This window comes from Leiobunum rupestre, chromosome 10 (assembly GCF_980474605.1).
Source record: "Leiobunum rupestre chromosome 10, qqLeiRupe1.1.hap1, whole genome shotgun sequence".
Taxonomy (NCBI): Eukaryota; Metazoa; Arthropoda; class Arachnida; order Opiliones; family Sclerosomatidae; genus Leiobunum; species Leiobunum rupestre.
In genome coordinates, this window is record NC_143393.1 from 14,537,887 (window position 1) to 14,561,581 (window position 23,695).

The 23,695-nt window shown below is 37.0% G+C and overlaps 1 protein-coding gene across 6 annotated transcripts in view; it reads left to right on the forward strand.

Moving 5' to 3' along the window:
- Window positions 1-23,695, forward strand: part of LOC149924483 (rho GTPase-activating protein 45-like) — a 53,664-nt gene that overhangs the window by 22,147 nt on the left and 7,822 nt on the right. For 5 of the 6 annotated variants that reach the window (XM_090161577.1, XM_090161576.1, XM_090161573.1 and 2 more), the window contains exons 3-19: window positions 2,738-2,881; window positions 5,459-5,540; window positions 17,654-17,714; window positions 17,782-17,839; window positions 17,904-18,047; window positions 18,880-18,944; window positions 19,010-19,120; window positions 19,178-19,258; window positions 19,460-19,819; window positions 19,882-20,033; window positions 20,094-20,335; window positions 21,275-21,411; window positions 21,480-21,668; window positions 22,386-22,523; window positions 22,590-22,646; window positions 22,711-23,038; window positions 23,101-23,241. In XM_090161577.1, the coding sequence (XP_090017703.1) occupies window positions 2,738-2,881; window positions 5,459-5,540; window positions 17,654-17,714; window positions 17,782-17,839; window positions 17,904-18,047; window positions 18,880-18,944; window positions 19,010-19,120; window positions 19,178-19,258; window positions 19,460-19,819; window positions 19,882-20,033; window positions 20,094-20,335; window positions 21,275-21,411; window positions 21,480-21,668; window positions 22,386-22,523; window positions 22,590-22,646; window positions 22,711-23,038; window positions 23,101-23,241 (2,490 nt within the window). Of the gene's footprint in view, window positions 1-2,737; window positions 2,882-5,458; window positions 5,541-17,394; window positions 17,465-17,653; window positions 17,715-17,781; window positions 17,840-17,903; window positions 18,048-18,879; window positions 18,945-19,009; window positions 19,121-19,177; window positions 19,259-19,459; window positions 19,820-19,881; window positions 20,034-20,093; window positions 20,336-21,274; window positions 21,412-21,479; window positions 21,669-22,385; window positions 22,524-22,589; window positions 22,647-22,710; window positions 23,039-23,100; window positions 23,242-23,695 lie in introns of those variants that run through there. The other variant, XM_090161578.1, reaches the window with a different exon arrangement.

The following is a 23,695-nucleotide window of genomic DNA, read 5'->3' on the forward strand; positions in this document are numbered from 1 at the left end:
TAGATTTAGCTTCTAAAGCGATCGGTACCAGAGAGGAGCGTAGATTTAGCTTCTAAAGCGATCGGTACCAGAGAGGAGCGTAGATTTAGCTTCTAAAGCGATCGGTACCAGAGAGGAGCGTAGTTTTAGCTTCTAAAGCGATCGGTACCAGAGAGGAGCGTAGATTTAGCTTCTAAAGCGATCGGTACCAGAGAGGAGCGTAGATTTAGCTTCTAAAGCGATCGGTACCAGAGAGGAGCGTAGATTTAGCTTCTAAAGCGATCGGTACCAGAGAGGAGCGTAGTTTTAGCCTCTAAAGCGATCGGTACCAGAGAGGAGCGTAGATTTAGCTTCTAAAGCGATCGGTACCAGAGAGGAGCGTAGATTTAGCTTCTAAAGCGATCGGTACCAGAGAGGAGCGTAGATTTAGCTTCTAAAGCGATCGGTACCAGAGAGGAGCGTAGTTTTAGCTTCTAAAGCGATCGGTACCAGAGAGGAGCGTAGATTTAGCTTCTAAAGCGATCGGTACCAGAGAGGAGCGTAGATTTAGCTTCTAAAGCGATCGGTACCAGAGAGGAGCGTAGATTTAGCTTCTAAAGCGATCGGTACCAGAGAGGAGCGTAGTTTTAGCTTCTAAAGCGATCGGTACCAGAGAGGAGCGTAGATTTAGCTTCTAAAGCGATCGGTACCAGAGAGGAGCGTAGATTTAGCTTCTAAAGCGATCGGTACCAGAGAGGAGCGTAGATTTAGCTTCTAAAGCGATCGGTACCAGAGAGGAGCGTAGATTTAGCTTCTAAAGCGATCGGTACCAGAGAGGAGCGTAGATTTAGCTTCTAAAGCGATCGGTACCAGAGAGGAGCGTAGATTTAGCTTCTAAAGCGATCGGTACCAGAGAGGAGCGTAGTTTTAGCTTCTAAAGCGATCGGTACCAGAGAGGAGCGTAGATTTAGCTTCTAAAGCGATCGGTACCAGAGAGGAGCGTAGATTTAGCTTCTAAAGCGATCGGTACCAGAGAGGAGCGTAGATTTAGCTTCTAAAGCGATCGGTACCAGAGAGGAGCGTAGTTTTAGCTTCTAAAGCGATCGGTACCAGAGAGGAGCGTAGATTTAGCTTCTAAAGCGATCGGTACCAGAGAGGAGCGTAGATTTAGCTTCTAAAGCGATCGGTACCAGAGAGGAGCGTAGATTTAGCTTCTAAAGCGATCGGTACCAGAGAGGAGCGCAAATTTCCGCACTCCGAGAAAGCGTTAAAACAAAGCAGGGTTGGCATAGAACCAGCCATACCGGTTATAGCCACCTGGTTAAATCCAGTTATAGCCACTTGAAAAAATCCAGATTTTTGTGGCTTTTTAAAAAAAAATTACAATATGAATATTTTAGTAAATTAATAGTTTTTATTTAGAAAGTTAGTTTTTTTTTTGTTTCATATTTAGAAACCGGTTTACTTTAACCAGTTTTTCGGTAGGTAGGTTTAAAGTTCCAAAGTCCGCTGCCTCGCTTCTGTCATACACAAAAACTAGGGGGAATTTCCCGAGGAAATCAAAGAATTCAGTTATTTTATATAGTTATTTCGCTTTATTTGTTTAGTTTCTTATTTACGACAATAACTGCAGACAATTTCTACTTACATAAGTAAAAGGTACTGTTTATATTTTAGCCGGTTATAACGGAAAAAAACTGGATATAGCCAATTAAAACGACTGGTCTGGATTTTTTCAAAAAAGCCGACTTTTTTCCAACCCTGAAACAAAGTATCTCCAAATTCATCTCTCAAATGAACGAGTGTGACCGTATATCAAGCTACTCCTTTAACAAAATGTCCATCACTAAACAGTGAATATTGCAGCATCAAATTGGATTTTATGAATGGGATGGCGTTATTCTTTCGTCATTAAGAGCCCGTAGCGGTACTAGACACTGAAATCACAAAAAGGAAGGCAATTTGATTCGTCAAAATGTAGAAACTTTCCCCAACGTAAACCATCAGCGACTCATCCCAATTACGCGTATAAAGTCTCAAATTCGAGAATCTTTTTCTCTATTGAAACAGCGGTTCCTCATAGTGATATAAAAAATAGGGCACACCTGCGAAAATAGTCCCCCGCGGGTTGATAAATCATTATGACAACAGCGACGTACACGCCGAGTCACCAGGTAAAATAAATTGCAGGCTGAGACGGTTATACCTGGCTTAACCAACAAAAAACACCAGGAAGAAAATAAAACCTCAAATTTAAAATAAATATTGAACAGCAAAAGCGAATTGTTTTAATTGTGGCCGCGAGGTCTTCGGGAGGTTGAGACACCGACTCGCTCTCTAGGTCAGTCGGAATCGGGATAATAAGCGTGTACGTATTTAGAGTGGCTTCTGGGCCTTCGTCATATTTTGATGAGTACATTGAAAGGAAAGGATAAGTCGTGGCTCGATTACGCGATTTGTTAGAGTCCATGAACCCCCAACGGTTTTTTTTTGTCTTCGGAGACGCGAAAACCGGGTTACTCGAGTTTTTTTCCCTTATTTTTTCTTATCCAAAAGCTTCGAAAAACGTTCTACGTTTCTGTGGCAACGGTCGCGCTGGCTTATCTTCGAATCGGGACGCCTTTCGAGATAACCTTTCGAGCTATACCGCCGCCGTTTATTAGCCGAGTTAGATGATTTGGACTGGCTGGGTGTGACCGAATGCGTCTTGACCAGAGGGACTGGTAGGCGCGATCTAGACGATTGTCTAATTGTAATGGTTGTTGATCTCGTTGAACAGAGAAATTGGAGACAATGCGAGTGGCGGCCCACGAACGCCTGGGCGAGGTTTTGAGGATTCTACGCAGCATTTTGGAGAAATATCCTCCGATTCAGTCCACCGAACTGCTAATGGCCGCTGGGACGCTCATTCAACAAGTCAAAAGTTAGTTACGCCTCATTTCTGCGTATTTTTCTCGGGTTTATAATATATCCAGCTAACGCGTAACTTACAAGGAGACGACCCGAGGTGTTACACACCGATTTTGTTCAAACTCGGGGGATTGGTAGACCTTCGTGTAACTTGAAAAACCCTAAAGGGATTTTATTCAATGGGCAACGGTTTTGCCATGGCAACGAAAAATGTTTTTGACAACATAAAATGGAAATTTTCCCATTGAAAATAACATGGGATTTTGACCGATTCCAAGGGCCTTTGAAACATTTTACAAAATTGAAATAAAATTAAAATACCAAAATTATAAAAAAAAATATAAAAAATTGACGATAAAAATCAAAATTGGTCACATTTTTATCAATTTAAAAAAAAAAAAATTCATAGGGAAATCGGTCAAAATCCCATGTTATTTTATGTTGTCAAAAACATTTTTCGTTGCCGTGGCAAAACCGTTGCCCATTGAATAAAATCCCTTTAGGATTTTTCAAGTTACATGAAGGTCCACCAATCCCCCGAGTTTGAACCAAATCGGTGTGTAACACCTCGGGTAGTAGTCTCCTTGTTAGAAATTATGAATTTTGAAAAATCAGCCTATGAAAGTACGTATTTCAAGCGAATAACAATAGCAGAATAGACAAACGAATACTTTTCTCGTAAGATATACGTTATACACTTCTGGTATTGTTTATTGTTGTTAGATTTAGTTGATTTGATTAAATTGCGTCATTGACGAATAATAAAGCTTAGAACATTTCAGACTTAAATGCTTCTAACGCAATAGCCCTTATCTTTTGCGAATTACGGTTTTTTCGACAGATCCTCTACGACATATTCTAAAACCCATTTAAAGGTTGTTAATCTTGTAAATGTTTTTAGTTCTTGTATTTATAATTACTTTCATATAATTTTCGTATACAGGGTGTCTTCATTTGATCGGCCCAGGCATTTTTTCAAAAACTATACTTTCTAGTATGTACTCTCTCGGGGGAGATCGTTGTTATTTGTAAATTTCTGAAAAATCGTGAAATTTTTCACGGTTTTAGAAGTGTTAGTTTTTGAACGCTACGTGGTAGACGAAAAGTTTCAATGGGCAAGTTGTAGAACATACTTGAAAACTTTTAATGGTATTGGTATGGTGGAAATCGGACATTTCGTCACTGAAATAATTCGTCATGAAAAACAAACAAATTTGAAACTTTTCGTCTACCACGTAGCGTTCAAAAACTAACACTTCTAAATTTCACGATTTTTCAAAAATTTACAAAAAACAACAATCTCCCCCGAGAGAGTACATACTGAAAATTTCACATTTCTAGAAAGTATAGTTTTTGAGAAAAATGCCTGGGCCGATCAAATTAAGACATCCTGTATACGAATAAAGAATTTCACATATCTGCCACCAGTTTTGACCAGAGCTGTTATTTATTTTTTTTTTAATTATTTTTTTTAATTGTTTATTTATTTATTTATTTTAATTATTTACTTATTTATTTTAATTATTTATTTATTTATTTTAATTATTTACTTATTTATTTTAATTATTTATTTATTTATTTTAATTATTTACTTATTTATTTTAATTATTTATTTATTTTAATTATTTATTTATTTATTTTAATTATTTATTTATTTATTTTAATTATTTATTTATTTATTTTAATTATTTATTTATTTATTTTAATTATTTATTTATTTATTTTAATTATTTATTTATTTATTTTAATTATTTATTTATTTATTTTAATTATTTATTTATTTATTTTAATTATTTATTTATTTATTTTAATTATTTATTTATTTATTTTAATTATTTATTTATTTATTTTAATTATTTATTTATTTATTTTAATTATTTATTTATTTGATTTAAATCGGATTTTTATGGATTGTTTTTTTTTAAGTTTTATTCCAGTGTTTGTGACAAATTGATAAATAATTTAAGTACGGTGATAATGTAAACTATAGTATAAATTAATCTTTTTTTGAATTGAATTAATTTATAATAAAATTTAATTGAAGTTTCTCTTAATTGAAATTCCATAGATTTTCATAAATTAGACAACCCTGGGTTTAACAGAAACTAGACGTGATTTCATCCTAAATGTTAAAACCAGAAAATCCTTTCTACTTGTTATCCTCGAAAATTTTACATTTATTTATATCAAGTTAGAATCATTCGATTATTAAACTATTAAATGATTATTTCGTTCTCATCGTAATATAATTTTGAGAACAAGATTACAAAACGCGTGTGATTACGTAACTAGAATAAAACCCGAATTTCCGCTATCAATCCTATCAAGAAACAAAGGTACGTTCCCCCGATGACAACGTTTCAGAATCTGCCGTAGAATATCTGTCGAAAAACTGGATTTTTATTTCGTACGGAGCACATGGTTCTGCTGTGCTATCAGTCGCTGATGACACTGTCGCCTTTCTAGTTAATATCGAAGGCGTCGCCAACCAGAATAACGCGACCCGATTAGATAATCGAACGATATGAACGATTACGCGATGTACACGAATTTTTCGCTGAATCTATTTTTTTGGATTATTTTTGCGTAGCGCATAATTACGAAGATGAGAAAGCCGATCCGGCAGAGTTTTTCGACGCCATTGACCAATTGGCCCTAGCCTTCAGTAGCAGGTAATTTGATTTTTATTTACTTTTGGATTACTCTGAGGTTTCCTGGCGAAGTGTTTTGTAAACCCTTGTCTAAGTATAGGCCTTGGTAAGTGTCGATAGCTAATATTTCGAGTGTTTTTCTCAGCTTGAGTTATTATTATATTTATATATTATTATTATATTATATATTATTATATTATATTATATTATATTATATTTTCAACACTCATTTGGTAGCTTTTAAGTTGAGTCCTGCTTGGTCGGTGTTATTATAAGTGTATAATATTCTTACATAAGTGTGACACATTCAAAAGTTTTACTGATAGCTATTCACAAGACAGACTGCATTACGGGCTTCGTCGCCGTTTTGCGTCCGCTTGCTCCCGCGTCACACTAGCCTTTGTCAGCGCCTCGCTAGGGGGAGATTTTCTTCTTGGGATGACGTCACTCCGTTACTAGCTCTCAGTAAATTATTCCCCAAAGTGGCAAACTTATGGTGTTACTTTTGTACCGATTGTGGTACCAAAAAGGCGAATAATATGAAGTACTCCGTTTCGTTTGCCGTTCGGTTTGGATAAATTAGGTTAATTCTATAGTTAAGTTTAGTTTTGTTGAATCGTGTAATATTAGGTTTTGTAACGTGACTTAATTTGACTCAAAAAGAACACGTTAATGTTTTCGATAATTTAAAATTTAAGGGAATCAGACTGTTGGCGCCATCTGCTAAGTCTCGTGGAGTATTTAAAGTTGGGCCTCTAATGGCGTTACCCCTGTAAAAACATCTTCTCCCTTGTCTTTGTGTACTCTACTTTCGCGTGAATATAGTAAAAGTAGCGAAATACCAAATTTTCCAAAAGGTATCATTATTAGGAGATTATGACGCGATGGTCTGATGACACTAGCGTAAGACTACAAATATTACCTATTCCAGAAGCACTTAAGAACCAAATCTTTCAGACATTTACGACTAATTTTGGCCCAAAACACTTAACAGAATTTATGTCCGACTGATCAGAAACTCCCTGTATAGATTTACATTGGTAGAGAGGACAGTGAACGTCAATATTTAAACTGGTTCCAAAGTTAAATACCCGAATATAAAATAACCACGACGTCGTTCGTCATCGCGTTAGCTTATAAATCAACCCTTCTGTTACCGTTAATAAGCACCGCCAACAGACGCGGTATCCCCATATATAGATCGTCGGCTAGAAAGTAGTTCGAAGTTTGCTCGAGGCTGAAATTATGTAAAGGCATGTTCGAGAAATTACTCCAGAAGAAAGAAAAAGTGTATTTAGAGACGGCCGCCGCTGCTATATATAATTGTTGGACAGAAAAACGCGGTATCGCGTGAATGGGGTCATTGAAATTATAATGGACCAGGCGGCTGTATTTTTACAGTCTTATATATTAAATAAAAAAAGTAAGTTTTTATTTTCGGGTACGTGAAAAAGTATTTATGTCTGTAGTTTTGCGAAAAAACCTGGTTGAATTCGTGATATGGTAGTTTTTTAATTATTTCTAATTAAGTGCAATTAGTAACCACATATTTAAACTGCAGAAAATTAAAAATAATTTAAAAATAAATTAATTTTCTGTCCTTTTTGATAATTTTTGTAGAAGTGTAAACATATAATTATGTTCCATAATTGAAAGAATGTATGGTTTTTTTTTCAATCTATATGCTAGTTGTAATTTATGGATTTAAACGAGAACCAATGAAGGTTTGATGTTAACCTCCGTAATTTTATTGTTCCTTTGTAGCGGTTCGAAACTTGTTAGACCCCTAGTACCACTAGGTATATTAAAACTGTATCTGCAAATCTTACGAAGTTTTTTTCCTTTAAATCCATGTATGTTACATAAGTGTGTCCGTTAGTCCAATTATATACTGAGTGACGTAGAAATACGTCATATCCACCAAGATAAGTGCCTCTAGCGAGATAAATGCTCAACCTAAACAGTGCGCAAAATCGTGTAAAAATCCGGACTGAATTTCAGGTACCTTATCACTTTATAAAACACGTGATTATGTAGCATCGCCCTCTAAATTAAAACGATTCTATAAATATAAATGGCCCTTTAAAGGGAATATAACTTTCAACGCTCACTATGACGACGAGGCCAAGAGCGCTTAACGGGTCAACAAAACATGTATGTTACCAAAAGTGACATAATTACCGAAAGTGTGTCAATCGGACCTATTTCTTTATGAATGTTACGAGCGAAATACAAGTTGGGAGGGGAGAAGGGAAAGTATGCCTTGGGGAGGGAAGGAAGTTAAAACCCACAAATAACGCCTCGTAGTGAGGAACGGAGGAACTAAGTAGCGCTGGTCAAAGTTAGTGTATTTGTTAATTTTTCGTCGTTCTGTGGAGATGCTATCGCCATCTACCTACGATATAATCAGGCCCCTCTTTCCCACTGGGCACTCTGGGCACGTGCCCAGGGCCCCGCGATCGATAGGGGCCCCCTAGTTCCTGCCAGATCATCAAACGATAACCGCTATTTATTACCGAAATACTATACTAGTCTATTCTAAAAAAATAGTGCTTTGTCATGGTCATAGGGGCCCCATTATCCTAATGTGCCCAGGGCCTCCAATAGGTTAAAGACGGCCCTGGATATAATACCAAAGATCGAGAAAGGCGACAATAAATAGTCTTTTATATGGTCGATCTCGAGTCGAGCATTCATTAAACCTTTAGCGTACGAAAGTACAGCGATTGTCACACTTTTGGTAATTATATCAATTTTGGTATTACTTTTAAAAATGGCTGCTAGCAAACATTTTTAAAGTGGAAGATATATATCTGACACGTTTATATGACTCATAATTATCAACTTATTCTTGGGCGTACTACAATAGTTGACGAATAAAATAATAGACAATTTAAAACTTTAATATCGTGGTTAAATTGAAGGGTTAGTTTTTGATAAGTCCTGCACTCCTGATCCTGTATACACTTTTGACTAACCAAAAATATAAATGATATTATCACAGGGAAAACAGAGAAAAATCTGGAAATTTATTAAAAATGGACCTAAAAGGTGAGGGAATTTATTAAAAATTGGCCTAAAAGGTCAGGGAATTTATTAAAAATGCGCCTTACCGGTCAGGGAATTTATTAAAAATTGGCCTAAAAGGTCAGGGAATTTATTAAAAAATGAGCCTAAAAGGTCAGGGAATTTATTAAAAAATGAGCCTAAAAGGTCAGGGAATTTATTAAAAATGAGCCTAAAAGGTCAGGGAATTTATTAAAAATGAGCCTAAAAGGTCAGGGAATTTATTATAAATTGGCTTAAAAGGTCATTGAATTTATTAAAAAATGAGCCTAAAAGGTCAGGGAATTTAAAAGTGGGCCTGAAAGGTCAGGGAATTTTAAAATGGGCCTAAAAAGTCAAGGAAAGGTCATGGAATTTTAAAAATTTGTAAAAAGTCAGGGAAAGGTCAGGGAATTAAATTTAAATTTTTTACACTTTTTAAGGTAATATTACTCTAGATCTATGGCAAATTTTGGTATTATTATTTAGATCATTGAAAGTTTTTTAACGTTGAAATAACTTTTTATTAAGCGTATTAACCCCTGATATGTGCAAAAGTTTAAAAACTGTCTTATTTTGGCCTTAAAAAAGTCAGGGAAAATTACTTAAAATGGTCAGGGAAAACAGGGAATTGGAATCTGATAATATTGTGGCAACCCTGTATCAAGACTGTATTCGGATTAACAACTTATATGTGGGCAGCCTGGTGATTCCCGGAAATAAAACCACGCCCCTCCACCTTTCCTCGCCTATAAATCCCCCCCCCTTTCTATCGGTAAGGGGGGAAGACACTCCGGTACGTAATATCTAAATTTAAAGCAAACACCTGTTGAAACCCGAGTCACGGCGAAATAGAGACCTACTTCTAGCGTGTTCGCTTGTAATAAATACCTAAAGATAAAGTACGCTATCATGTTTAGACGTGATCTTGGCTAAAATTAATGACCGCATTCAAATACGCCGATCATTCATTCTTTTATTGTAGTTCAAGTTCGCGGGCATGATTCGCTAAATCGTGACCCATTGTATTCGCTAATCGCTTTTACCTTCATCGAGTTTATTACAAATGAACGTAAGTAACTTCATATTCGTAAGTATGACTCTGAATGATTTCAGTCACGGAGTGATTGATTACTTGATCGGAAAAGGAAATTCGTACACTTTCCGTTGGCAAAATTACTGCTAAGAAATGGTGGGGTGGCAAAGTGGTTAGCACTGTCGCCTCGCAGCAAGAGAAGCCGGGTTCGAACTCAGCTTTTGGCATTGGGTGAAAACTAATAATAATAATAATCAATAATCAGCTAGGCCCCAGTCAGTACCGGATTTACTGAAGGTGGGGCCCTAGGCACTAACGAAGTAGGCAGATTTCGGTGGGGACCTATGGATTTTTACTGATTTTTTTCAGTGACTAGTTACTGATTTGCAGTGAAATAATTTGAGCTATTTCAATTAGTGAATATTCACTGTAAATCAGTGGTTTTTAAAACTAAAACTGTTTTCAAAAACTAAGAGATGTCTGCTACAAATAAAACAGGGCAGATAATAAGATATGTATGATTCTGTTTTTTTTTATTCATGTACACAAAAACAATTGCCGTTGGTGGGGGCCCATAGACCTGTGCCTGGGTGACCTAGTCCTTACTCCGGCAGTCATCTAGCGACTTTTATTGCCTTTAATTCAGGTGGCCGGTTTAAAAAAACGTGTTGAGATTAACGGTAATAGTGAGTGTAGGGAGCTGTTGGCTCGCGTAGCATGACGGGCTGGCCACCACCCTCCTAAGCAATTTGTTTAAAGGCATTAAAAGTCGGTAGATGACTTGGGCCTAGCTGATTATTATTTTTGTTATTTTTACTGTTGAAAGCGTTTCAATTTTCAATAAGCCTCGACTGTCGGCGACCGTTTCTAGGGCGCCGTTGCCTGAGAATTCCAAAGACTAACAGCAGCTCGTCCTTAGCATCTTAATGACTAATATGATCATTGGCAAAACATAAAAAAATATCGTCAGTGTTATACTTTTTCTTATTATGTTACTTATGCAAATAAACCTAACGACTCAAAGGCTAACCGCAAAGTTACTGACAGTACTATAGATCAATAATAAAAAACACTGTATCACGCATTTGGAGGGAGAAATGATTAATTTTGTTAACTTTTAAAAAAATGGTATTTTAGGGCGTGGTGATTTTCCTTTCAATTTTTAGCAAATAAGGAAAAATCCTTGGATAGATCTCTATATTCCCGATGAATCGTTAAATTCTCAAACATCGTCGCTTGAAATCTTTTGAAATTCCGCTATATAGCACGTGTCATAAATTCTACGTTTTTTTCCTTAATTTAAAGTTGTTCGAAAAAAAATTATTTTATCTTCTTATAGACATACTTCTTTTTATTTATTTTTCTTCGCAAAAACGGAATTTCAAGGTAATTGATATAAAACATTTTAGAGATTTCTACATCAGCTTCGAATGTTCCTCGCCGAACTTAAAATTTAAAGAGTATTTAACCTAACGGGTCAAATTGAAACGAAAATTTCGGTGTACTTGAAAGAACGGGATGTTAAGGCCAAACCAAGTTTTATTTATTTTATTATGAAGAATTATACATTTCTTGGTCTAATAACGTTTAGTTTGTTTTGAGTTAATTTTTATTTTAGAAAATTATCGTAAATTATGTATAGTTAGTTTAATTAATTCTGGCTTTTTTTTTAATAAAATTAAAATTACGTATCTTCCGAGATCTACTCTAGAGATTTTCAATTTTAATCGTATTCGCAAGTTGGTAGTACCTACCTAAAAACTTGTTGAGGTTAACGGTAATAGTTAGTGTAGGGAGCTGTTGGCTCGGTCGCGTGGCATGCAGGGCTTGCCACCACCCTCCTACGCATTGTAACCCGGCCACCTGAATTAAAGGCTTCAAAAGTCGCTTGAAGGGTATTAGCCTTGCTGATTATTATTATTATTATTATTATTATTATTAAAACATCGCGATACGTATAATTTGAAGCGTATAAGTTATATCTAAAAAATTCAGGGACATTTATGAGGCTTAGAAAGTGTGCCCTAAATAGTACAAATTTACATAAACAAATTCTTATAAAAATTTAGTTTAAATGTCAATCGTGTAAATATTGTTTAAGTTAGTAATGACACGAAGAGTTAAGGGGCGTTCAGACTATACAAATTTTGAAGGCCAATAAGTTGTTTAACTAATAGGCATTTAATTAGGCAGTGTGTATACACATTTTGGTGGACCAACACGAAACATTTTTCGGTTGGGTGACCGATTTTTGGGTGCACCATTTATTTAAGATATACAACTATTTGAAATTCAACCAATGAAATTAAACTATTCCGTATCGTCACTAATAATACTGGAAATATTCTAGCAGACTTAGAATTTAAAAATTGTTAAGGCATAATTAATAAATATAACTTTTTTGTATAAAACCAACGGTATTTTTGTATGCAAAATAAATGGTTTGAGTTTATTTGATCGATTCCCAAATGATCGAACGGGTCCCATTTGATCGAATTTCCATTTGATCGAATTGCATTTGATCGAATGGCATTTGATCGAACGAAATTTGATCGAAAGCTACTGTAGGGTAAAACTACTAGTTTTTGGGAGTAAATCGAAAAGGCAACATCTAGTCAGAATGAGATACAGTAGACTCTATGAATGATAATTATTTCTTTAAACTGTACTAAAGAAAAATAATATACAGAAAAAAACCTGAGCGCAGTGACGTAGAAAACAAAATATTCTCTCGGATATAATTAATAGAAAGACTTATTAAAAAAACGAACTCTGTACCTAATTTTTAGCAATAGAAGGGCCGTGAACGTGGTCAGACCCCTCGTATACAACGGTGCATACGCGCCTACGGCGCGCGTACATCACCCTAACCTAACCTAACCTGACCCTATTTATTTATATCAAAAACAACGGGCCGTTATCGTCGATGTCATAAAAAATTCCATCATATAGTGTATAAAGTAAAAATCTCTTCATCTTTGTGGCTTAATACAGTTAAAGCAATGAATTATTCATCATTATTCCTTCTGCACTTCATATTGACATTCGGTAAAATAAAAACATACCAACTGGTACTATAAATTCTTTTGAATTCGATCAAATAGTATTCGATCATTTGAAGGTTCGATCTTATGAAACAAATGACAAATGGGATTCGATCAAATGGAATTTCGATCAATTGCAACGTATAATGATCGACTGTGGATCACATATTTTTCGATAAAATGGACCAACACCAAATAAATACCAAACTTGGTTTTATCACGGCCAACTTTGATCACGCGCTGTTCGCGCTACAGCGGCCAACACATTCGTCGAAATTCCGCGAGCAAGTATTTTCCCCCTATAAACTGTACTATAACGTGTAGGAGTTCAGCGCCACGCTCGGTTTTTATATTGGCTTCAATGTAAAGACTATTCTAAAAATAATAATCCGCTAGGGGCGCTCACGTCATACACATCTTTTGCTCATAGGTTAACACAGAAACGTCAACGAATGAGGGCGAGAGATCAAAGTTGGCCGTGGTTTTATAAAGAAGGTTTAATTTTATATAGCAGACGTCAGTAAAAAATACGAATAAGAAGAATCCAAATATTTAGCCCTCTTGTGAACAATTGTCAATTCAATATAAGTTTGGTTGAAAAGTGTAGACGGACCAACTAATCGCTATATCGGATATGAACAACTAATTTGTAACTTGCCTAGTAAGTAAAGTGTTTGTGACATATTAAGATATAGCTTTAGGGCTGTCCGAGTACTCGAACTCGACCTCGAATAAGTAATTGGAGAATACTCGTCGATTACCGAGTACCAAAAAATTGCATATTCGGGTACCCGATTACTCGAATAAGCTGCTCTCTAAACTCGTCGAGTATTTTTTTTCTATCCTCGTTGCTTCAATGTTCAAAGAGGGGTTTTTACAACTTTTTGGTGGGCAATAAACTGTACCTACAAAGTTGTGGAAACTGTGGTTCATTTAAATTAAAGGAATATTTTTCAGAATTGAAAGTTACTTTATACTCCTTTTAAATTTAATTTCATAATTACCAGCTCCTAATCAAGTACTCGATAACCCGACTCGTTAAAAATATTATTCGAGATTTTTTTTAGTTACTCGACTCGAATAAGAGAAAGTTTCCCCTTAATCAAGTACTCGATTACTCGACTTGACTTCAATATTACTCGACTCGAATACTCAACTTGATACTCGATTTCCGGAAACCACTACTCGCACAGCCCTAGTACTCTTGCACTTACAAGTTAGAAAAATCAGGGAAACATTAGTGGAAAGCATAAGTAACATAATAGCTATAAGTATGACACTTCCTATTGTTTTAAGGCTAATTTCGTGACCGAACCTTTTTTCGACACTGACATTCACGGCCAGCTCCGACTGGACTTGCACTTGAACTGAGTAGCGTGTTATCGTCCTTATTTATAGTATATTTCGTCTTAGGCATATTTAGACACAAAGGTGCTCTGTGTGCTGAGAACTAAACCTAGATTGCGCAATAGCTATGAAAATGAGTCTGATGATAATTTTTCTTAATAGGCGGAACTGTAAAGTAAATTTGGTCTTACCCAACTTGTTAAAATGGGAAAACAAAATCACGTGGCTATCATATCACAGCCAACTTCGATTCGGTAACTCGTGTTCATAGTTGGCCGTGCGACGGCAAAGAAAAAATTATTCCTTCCAGATACTGCAGACAGTTAATTAACTTCCACCTTTCTATTACAAGATGTTTTAAATAATAATAATTAGATAATTTAGATGAATCGATCAAAATTTAAACAGCCATTAGAAAATTAAATGAATAATAATTCGTATTTCTTAGGATAGATGGCGCTGCAGTTCTCCTGAAAGTCACGTGACTAGTGTTTTTTCAGCCCCCTTGGACATTATAGTTTTACCTATATACTTATTGTTATTATGTTACTTATGATATAAAATAAATTGGTTTTCCAATAATTGTACGAACCCTGGGGTACGTCAAGTTGATAAGAGTTCTTGCAAGAAATGTAAGATTTCTATAGTGAACTCGCAAACTTGACGGTTTTTTAAGAGTAAGAGCGATTGACGTCAGAGATCTTGCAAGATAAGTAAGATCGCTTTAGAGGTAGTTTTAAATAGGAATTCAAGATGGCGTCGAATGGCGGTGAATTATTTAACATGGACCTCAAAGACGATGATACGGGAATAATTTATAAATTTAAAGTTCCACACGAAGAATTTCAGCGAATTTTGAATGGTAAACATATCTTTAATGTTCTTCGAGATTTTTATAATATTAAAGCAACATTTCGGCGTACTATTTATGAAATAGAATTTGACGACGAGGCTTAATGAATTACTTTCTACATCCATGCTCTGACGCAGCCGCCATTTTGTTTGGGACGCAAAACTCGCGAAATCTTATAATATGAATTTTTCTTGTTAGACCGTTTCTTATAATAAGGAAAATTATATCTTCTCCACTTGACGTACCCCAATACTATATACTTCTGTAATGATGGATAAATTAAGCGTGGCTTATCCCAGTTCGTATACGCTATTTATTCGTGGCATTCACCCACAGCAGAAACTAAAGGTGGAAGTTGGATCAATTGTAATGACTCCCCGCCCTTGTCTGTCTGCAGCCCTAATAGAATGATTAGGCCTACATTTCGCATTCTTCACTTCATTGTAATTCGCCACAATTACCGCTCTGTACGCGTACGCCTGGTGTCATCTCTCTTTCCTGCCAGCTTGGAGCAACAAACACAAGGAGAACGCAGCTAGCCTTTGAACACGCTAAGGCAGTGCTGTGTACAAATTTGATTGGACGAGCCTTTACGCTGAACATTTTACGGGCGGGGGGGAAGACAATTTACGAATATTCCCCTTCCGACGGCAGCAGGCGCTAAAGCGTCTAACCAATGAAAAATGTACCCAAGAAAATGCACGACTTTTGACGGGTTGCGTTCTCCTTGTGTGGGGTGCTGTGTTTGTTGCTCCTAGCTGGCACCGTGGGGCACCACCGTCGCTAGAGGAGAGAACAGTAAATATCTCGTTTAAGCCAATGATACGGTTCGATAGGCCCTCTACTTTACGTCAGACACGACTGTAATTGAAATAAATTAGACAGTAAATCGCAACTACGAAACTTGTAGGACGAAAGCCTTCCGTCAAAGCTCTCCCTCGACGTATACGAAAGCGTTCGAGCGTTCGAGCGTACACCGCTTATACTCTGTACATTAGTTAACGAGTGAATACTCAGTTTCTAAATTATCTATTCTGACACCTACGTACTTTAGGACCGAGGGTTAGAACATATTTGGCACGGCGTTGGCACCAGGATCGGGCCCGGGCCCCTATAAAACGAGTAATCCCGGGGCCCCTAAAGAGAGTGAAAACACGTTTTCGTGGCGAAATGAGAATGAAGCTTTCCACCGTTTGTTGCGCGGGCCCTTGTTATTAGTATCGGCTTCCCGTCCGCTCTGTCTCGTAGGGCCTGGCCAAATTATTTCCTAGATTAACGCCCCTATAATCAAGCACTATAGGCTTATTAAACAGTCTGGCCTAAGTCGCGCCTTGGCGAAGTTCCATTTCACTCGTTAGTTTGATGTTATTTACCCTTTTCGCTCGTTATTTACAAACTTTCTACAGTAATACGCGAAAGATTTAAGAAGTTGAAGCGGCATTTTCTTCTAGGATCTACGAGCGCGAATTGAGTTGATCGTGGGTATTCTGTTTCTGCTGGAGAGGATATGCCATGTCATTCTCGTATCCTCTGTACGCGCCCTAAAACCAACATTTTTCTTTCTTTCAATTCGCACTCATTTAGTGTTTTTTCCCGAACAATATTTGCGTAGGCTTTTGACTGGCGGACCTAGTTTTTTAAAACTCCCGATTGCCGCGGAAAAGTCGCCGCGATTCGACGTAGTGCGGATTAAATCGCTATTACGTTAAAAATTCGACTTAAAATAGCAAACAAATTTCGACTATTGAAAGTATTGATGGATTGGAAAGCGCGGTTTTTGAATTTGGGAGTTCCTTCCGTACATCGGATAACATGACGTCGTATCGAGTAATTTGCTTACCGTGTTTATTGAAAGTTCTCGTAAGGTACGTTGTTATTCTTTTAAATAGTGTTGTTAATTTTCCGGAAAAATTAAATGCGGAAAAATTTCCAGAAAATGTTCCGCAAATTAAAAAATTTGAACATAAATTACTTTTTAAGGGTTTTTAACTTTTTATCGATATAAAATGTCTAATATCAGTAAACATACTACAAAACATTAATAGTGTTACATTGTCAATCAGTTTAAAACTAGTCTAGAGGTTTAGTTTTACTTTTAGATTCGAAAAAATTAGGCGAAAATGCCGCTTCATTTAAATTTGCAATCAATATTAGACTAATCATCGAATGAAAACTTTTTTTAATTTTTTTTCGGAAAAATACGGAAAATTTTCCGGAAAAAAGGCCTCGGTCATTTTCCGGGAAATTTTCCGATTTACAACACTAATTTTAAATAGTTCATTTAAAAGGCGAAAAACTCTTACCTCGTGGCTTTGTCCAATTAAGCGGGGTAACGCCCTACAAATGTTACAAATTTGCGTATATTTTTTTTCCGACCCTGAAAAACGTTCGTTGTATACGCCATGATATTAAATTTCATATTGCCTTCGACGATTAAGTTGAGAAGGCTATTCTTACGCGTACTTTACTCCCTTTCGACGTCTTCCCCGACACTATCAACTAATCTTGGTTTCTAATTGCCGCGAGATTCGTTGGGAGAATTCGCTAGGGCTACCGCCTACGGAATGTAATTTACAAATTAAAACTCCGTGACTGATCTAGCTGAGCCATCGTTAACCACGTACGTCTGTATTGATGATCTGACTCTTTCTCTATCGCCTATTTTTCTCATCCCCGCGCTATTATTTCGTATAATAAGTGGCTATTTATGGGTGGTGTCTCGCTTATGGTTTCCGCGCTTTTGACTGCTCCGTATTGTTATGATTTGTTTCGCTTATTTTAAGAGCCAAGTATCGTTTATTTGCCACAGAGTCTCGGAGTATTTGATGGGCGATTTGGATTCATCCACTCATCCCGTACCCAAAACCAAAGTAAGTGCTTGCTCCTTATACAATCGCGTATGCCAAAGCGGTTTAGTCAACGTGCTTTCCGTTCTAGTCTTGCGAAAACCTCCTGGGCGAGTCGGATTCTCGTGGTTTTGGTAAAGACAAATTAGGTAAAGATATTTTTTTAAATATTATTTAAATTATTTCAACCGTAACTCGAATATCGTTTCTAAGAATCCGTCACGTTAACTCCTCAAGAAGTGGATTACAAATTAATGCGACTAAATGAGGGAGTAGATATGGCCCTCTCCAAAGCTAAATCGTGGTCCAAATACGCCAAAGACGTCATGACTTATATCGAGAAAAGGGCCAGTTTAGGTAACCACCCGAGCGGATGTCTTATTTCCATTAAGGGGGAAGACTACAGTGGCCATTGTCTACTTTCGCGCTATTTCAAGCTACACTCTTGTAATTTTGTATTTTAACTTATAAAATTAATATTTAGGTTATTAATATTAAGTTATTACGTTTTAATTCGGACCCCCGGAGCTAAACAAGCTGGGCAAGCGCCCAAACTACCCTTTAGTTAGGACCTTATATCTCGTTAACTATTAATATTAGAATTATCAAAATTATTTTAAGCACTAGAGGAAGGTTCAGCCTAATAAGAAAAAGATAATTAAATTATGTAATTGTTAAAACAGAAACGTTCAGCTTGAACGAAAAAGAGGCTTTAACTGTATTCTTCCCCCTTAACACAAGGTGGTTATCACCGATTTTGTTGAAACTCAGGGGTTAGGTAGACCTTATTGTAGTATGAAAATTGCCAAAGGGAAAAGTTGCAATGGGCTTTAGTTTTCCCATGGCAACCAAAAATGTTTTTGATCTCTCAAAACCAAAAAATCTGCATTTAAAAAGCATGGGATTTTTTCGGTTTCACCGGGTACTTAAAAAAAATTATCAATTTTGGTTAATTTTTAACAAAATTTGGGTAACCGAGAAAATCCCATGTTTTTTAAACGGAGAGGTCAAAAACATTTTCGGTTGCCATAGGAACACTAAAGCCCATTGCAACTTTTTCCTTTGGCAATTTCCATACTACCATAAGGTCTACCTAACCCCCGAGTTTCAACAAAATCGGTGATAACCAACTCGGGTAGTCTCCTTGTAAGTTACTCTTGAATTAATCGTATTCCATTGGCAATTTTAGAAGCGGAACACGCCCGGAACTTGACGAAACTAGCCCAAACTATGAGACCCGTACTAAAAGAAGAGGTAATGAATGATACGAAATATGAAGACGGTACCATTTTTAATTTACGGGCTAAATTTTTCGACAGAGTTTTCTACCATTCCAGTCAATTTACTGCACGGCCTTAGATCAAGATCTGGAAAATTCTAATCATTGCGTTACAACCTGTACTCTTCTACAGGGACAAAAGTTTATCGAAGTAAGTAAGATAATGTAATACACGGTAAAAAGAACTAATTAAAATTTTAAATCTTAGCCATTGTCTAATCGTAAAACTGAACACGAAAAGTCCAGGAAACATCTCAAAGATATATGGCACAGAGAAGTGAAAAGAATGGTAAGCTTTCCGTACGTTTACCCTTGGGAAATTCCGCCCAAGGTTTAGCCAAACAAATAATTGTAGTGATATCTAACAAAAGCGTTTTTGTTGTTTAATTAACGCTTCGTAGGATAATAATCGAATGTATGGTGAAAGCGTATTAAGAGAATGACTGGGGTTAAAAATATTCGCTTTAAGATGTTGAATTTTCATTATTAGCACGATGCCATCAATAACTTAAAGAAGGCCGAAATCATGTACCATCAACGCAATCAAGAGCTGGACAAAGCGAAGGAGTCCGTGATCAAAGTCGGCAGTAGCGAGGGCAACGAAACTGGCAAGTTGGACAAGAAGAAAAAGTTGGAGGAAGAAGCTTTTCAGAAAGCCATAGAAGCCGAAACGACTTACAAGTCTTGCATCATCGAAGCTAACCAAAGGCAGCAAGAGCTGGAGAAAGTCAAAGCCGAAGTTCTTCAACAAGTTCGCGAGTTGATCTACCAGTGCGATCAGACTATGAAGGCAGTTACCGTTGGATATTTTCAATTACAACACACAGTTTCGGCTCCGGCGCCTGTACAGGTAATTTCGATACGTTTTTGGTATCCCTTTTCAGTCACTGATTGTTACTGGTACAAATTTAGTTCCAAACACTCTGCGAAAGCAGCAGGCTTTACGAACCTGGTACCCAATACATGGAATTCGTCAAGCGAATACCGAATTCCGCCATAGTACAAAGTCACAATGGCTCGTCCAGCTACGCCTATTACTTCAAACCGTATTGCTCCGAAAACAGGTACACCAACCGAAAAATCGAACTGTTTCTTCGTATTAATCCGAATTGCTTTCCTCTTAGGCTGGAAAAAGACCGATCCAGTGGCTCTAACGAGAGCGAAGAAGGTATGGCCCATCAACTTCTGGAAGGGAAAACCCGAATTCAGCCGATTCGTCCTTGGGTTCACCTTCAAGGAAGCGATTCTGACAGCGTCAGCAGTTACCACAGTAATAAATCCCAAGACACCAGTCCTACAGCTAGTCCGAGAATTTCCGCCCGAAGACCTATTACCATGTCCTCCGGTGATGAGCTTGAAACCGAAGGTACTTTAATCGAATGAAGCCCTACTTAATATTCATCCCATGCTTGATAAAACCCATTCATCGATTCGCTACTTTTACTCTATATTATAAGGACTGGTTTTCAAAAGTGCAAAACGCCACTATGTTGACAGCGTCAGCGCGAAAAACTTGTGTTAAGCCTAAAGCATATTTTTGTGCCGACGCGAAAACCTTCTGTTACATCTAACGGATATTTTAGTGTCGACGCAAAAACCTTGTGTTAAGCGTAAAGGATATTTTTGTGCCGACGCGAAAACCTTCTGTTACATCTAACGGATATTTTAGTGTCGACGCAAAAACCTTGTGTTAAGCGTAAAGGATATTTTTTTGCCGACGCGAAAACCTTCTGTTACATCTAACGGATATTTTAGTGTCGACGCAAAAACCTTGTGTTAAGCGTAAAGGATATTTTTTTGCCGACGCGAAAACCTTCTGTTATATCTAACGGATATTTTTTTGTGTCGACGCAAAAACCTTGTGTTAAGCCTAAAGGATATTTTTGTGCCGACGCGAAAACTTGTGTTAAGCCTAAAGGATATTTTTGTGCCGACGAGAAAACCTTCTGTTACACCTAACGGATATTTTTGTGTCGACGCGAAAACCGTGTAGGCTTACGGAAATTTTTATGTCGACGCGAAAACCTTGTAGGCCTAACGGATATTTTTTGCATCGTCACGAAAAAATTATTTTAGGCCTAACCAAGATTTGCGTTTTAATAAATGATACCACCAATAAGTAAAATATGGTGTTTATAAAGAGAATGCCAAACCTAGTTGACTTGGATAAATCGAGTATGAATTTTAGCTGACTTCTTTATCTAGCTAAACATTTTCTACTAACCTTGCTAGTAACGGACCAGGCAGAATGATTTCATTCGGCGATCCCCTTTTCATTGAAGCGCCTATTGTCCTTTTATTGCAGATAGTGGATTGGGCGCGTCCAGAAGACAATACGTATCGAAGGCGGCCGAAACTCACGCTTTCAGAAAATTAAAGACCCCTTCTCGATGTCGAGAATGCGATTCTTACGTGTATTTTCAGGGAGTGGAATGCACGGAGGTAATATATTAGCCCTTCGTTTCTTAGCAATGTTATTTGGAAACTAACGCTTGTTTCGCGTCCTTAAGTGCGGACTGGCCAGCCATCGCAAATGTTTGGAAGCATTGGCGATCCAATGCGGTCACAAACCTTTGCCCAGGAAAATGAACACGTTCGGAGTTTCGCTGGCGGCTCACGCCCAAGAAGTTGGTGACGAACTCCCTGATATTATTACCAGATGCGTCAAGGAGATAAACGAACGGGGAATTTCCCTAAAGGTACTCAAATCGCACAGTGGCGTTCGTGGGTTTTTATGAATAGTTTTGAAATACTTTCGGACGCGACATTTATGGCTTAACACGGCACAAGTAACTTTCAACTACTTCCCAAACTCTTCATCATATCTTACACTTTAACCCTTAAGTAATTCCTAATTACTTTCAATAATCCAAATCAATAACAAAAAAGTTAAATTTAGAAACGTTTTCAGGAGTTTTAAATAACTTTGGGCGCGAAATTTAAACGCGAAAGAATGGACTTATGACTTAATTGATTGAAATACGCCAACAATTTAAGAAACAGTACATAGTGTAGCGTAAGCGAAGGTATTCATTATAGCCCAGTTCCCCTTTGTATGTGTGCGCTTGTGCTTGTACTTGCAAACTGAGACCACTCTGGATATTTAGATTGGAAGTAATTAAGCGATGAGATAATGTTTTACAATAGATCGTTTCGAGTCATTTGTCAAAGAGACTCATCGTTGTAGGAAAACTCTTAAACCCACCATGGGATTCCTGACATTTTAAACATTGATCTTTCATCATTTCAAATCAATTCCGTTTAATATTAAGTATGGCATAATTAAATTAAGAGAGATCAGATAATTTATGTTATACTGTAAACCTTTCACGATAGTCGGGAACGCTACACTATTCATGCCACGATAATTCATTTTCATTCTTGTATTAATTGTAATTGATTTTTTTCTTATTTAGGGTATTTATCGAGTTTCTGGCGTCAAGTCGAGAGTCGAGAAACTTTGTCAGAGTTTTGAAAACGGAGCCGATCTCTTAGACTTGTCAGACGTGCATCCTAGTATTATCGCTAACGTTTTGAAACTTTATTTAAGACAAGTAATATATTTTTGGACGCATAATTGCGTTTTCAGCCTATATTAACTTATTTTTTTCTTTGTACAGCTGCCCGAACCCTTACTAACTTTTAGGCTATACAATGACTTTGTTAAAATAGCCAAGGTTGGTACTCGCTTAATTTTTTATTTATTTTAATTATTTAATGTTATTTAATTTTCGGTTTCAGGACAATCCCGGGGACATGGAAAGGGCGATACCGGATTTACAACAATTGGTGAAACGTTTGCCTCAAATTCACTACAGAACGCTCTGTTTTCTGATGCATCATTTGAAGCGACTGTCGGAGCACAGCGAAGTGAACCATATGCCTCCTAGCAATTTGGGGATCGTCTTTGGTCCGACGTTACTCCGAACCAGCGAAGGCAGCGCCTCTCTTAGTTCCTTAGTCGACACGGTTCATCAAACCAGGGCCATCGAGATGTTGATCACTCTCGCTTACCAGGTCTTCGGAAAACCCAAAAAGAGTGAGAAGACTTCCGAAATGTCGAAAAATGGTAAGAAATATCTAACCAAGTATTTTACCAAGATTAATTTTTACTAATTATTTCTTGCACAGGCCAAGGAAGCCAAATAAGTCAGTATTCCGAAACTAGCGAGGTAACTAAAACTAGTCACGAAGCGTACAGCTCACGAGACGTACCTTCGGGAAGGACCGAAGATTCCTTACCCGGTTCCCAAAATGTAAAAGAAACATCAGGTAATAAACAGTAGATTAACAGTGACATTCATCAAGGGAATAGATACTTTCTCAGGAGTCATTAAAGGCCAACAGCCTGAAACGCAGACACAAAAAATTATTTTATGAGGTTTCTTTTTTCGTTCAATTTTTCAAGTTTTTAGTATAGCTTAAGTATTTTTTTGTAATAAACCGCCAAAACGTTTAAATTTATTTTAACTAAAATCATTATAATCGAACCTCTTTAATCTTAATGTTTCTTTCCCCTAAATTTGTGAATCGGTGTAAAAACTTCATTCATATCATTTGGCAAGAGGAGCCGGGTTCGATCCCAGCTTGTGGCAGTGGGTGAAAACTCAGAACTACCTCTTCTTCATTGAGTTTGCAAGTTCTCTGCCCACTGATTAAAGGCTTTTCTTCGGTTTCCCCTTCCATAAAAACTGTGGGCTCGCGTGTCACTAAAGGGCCATGGCTT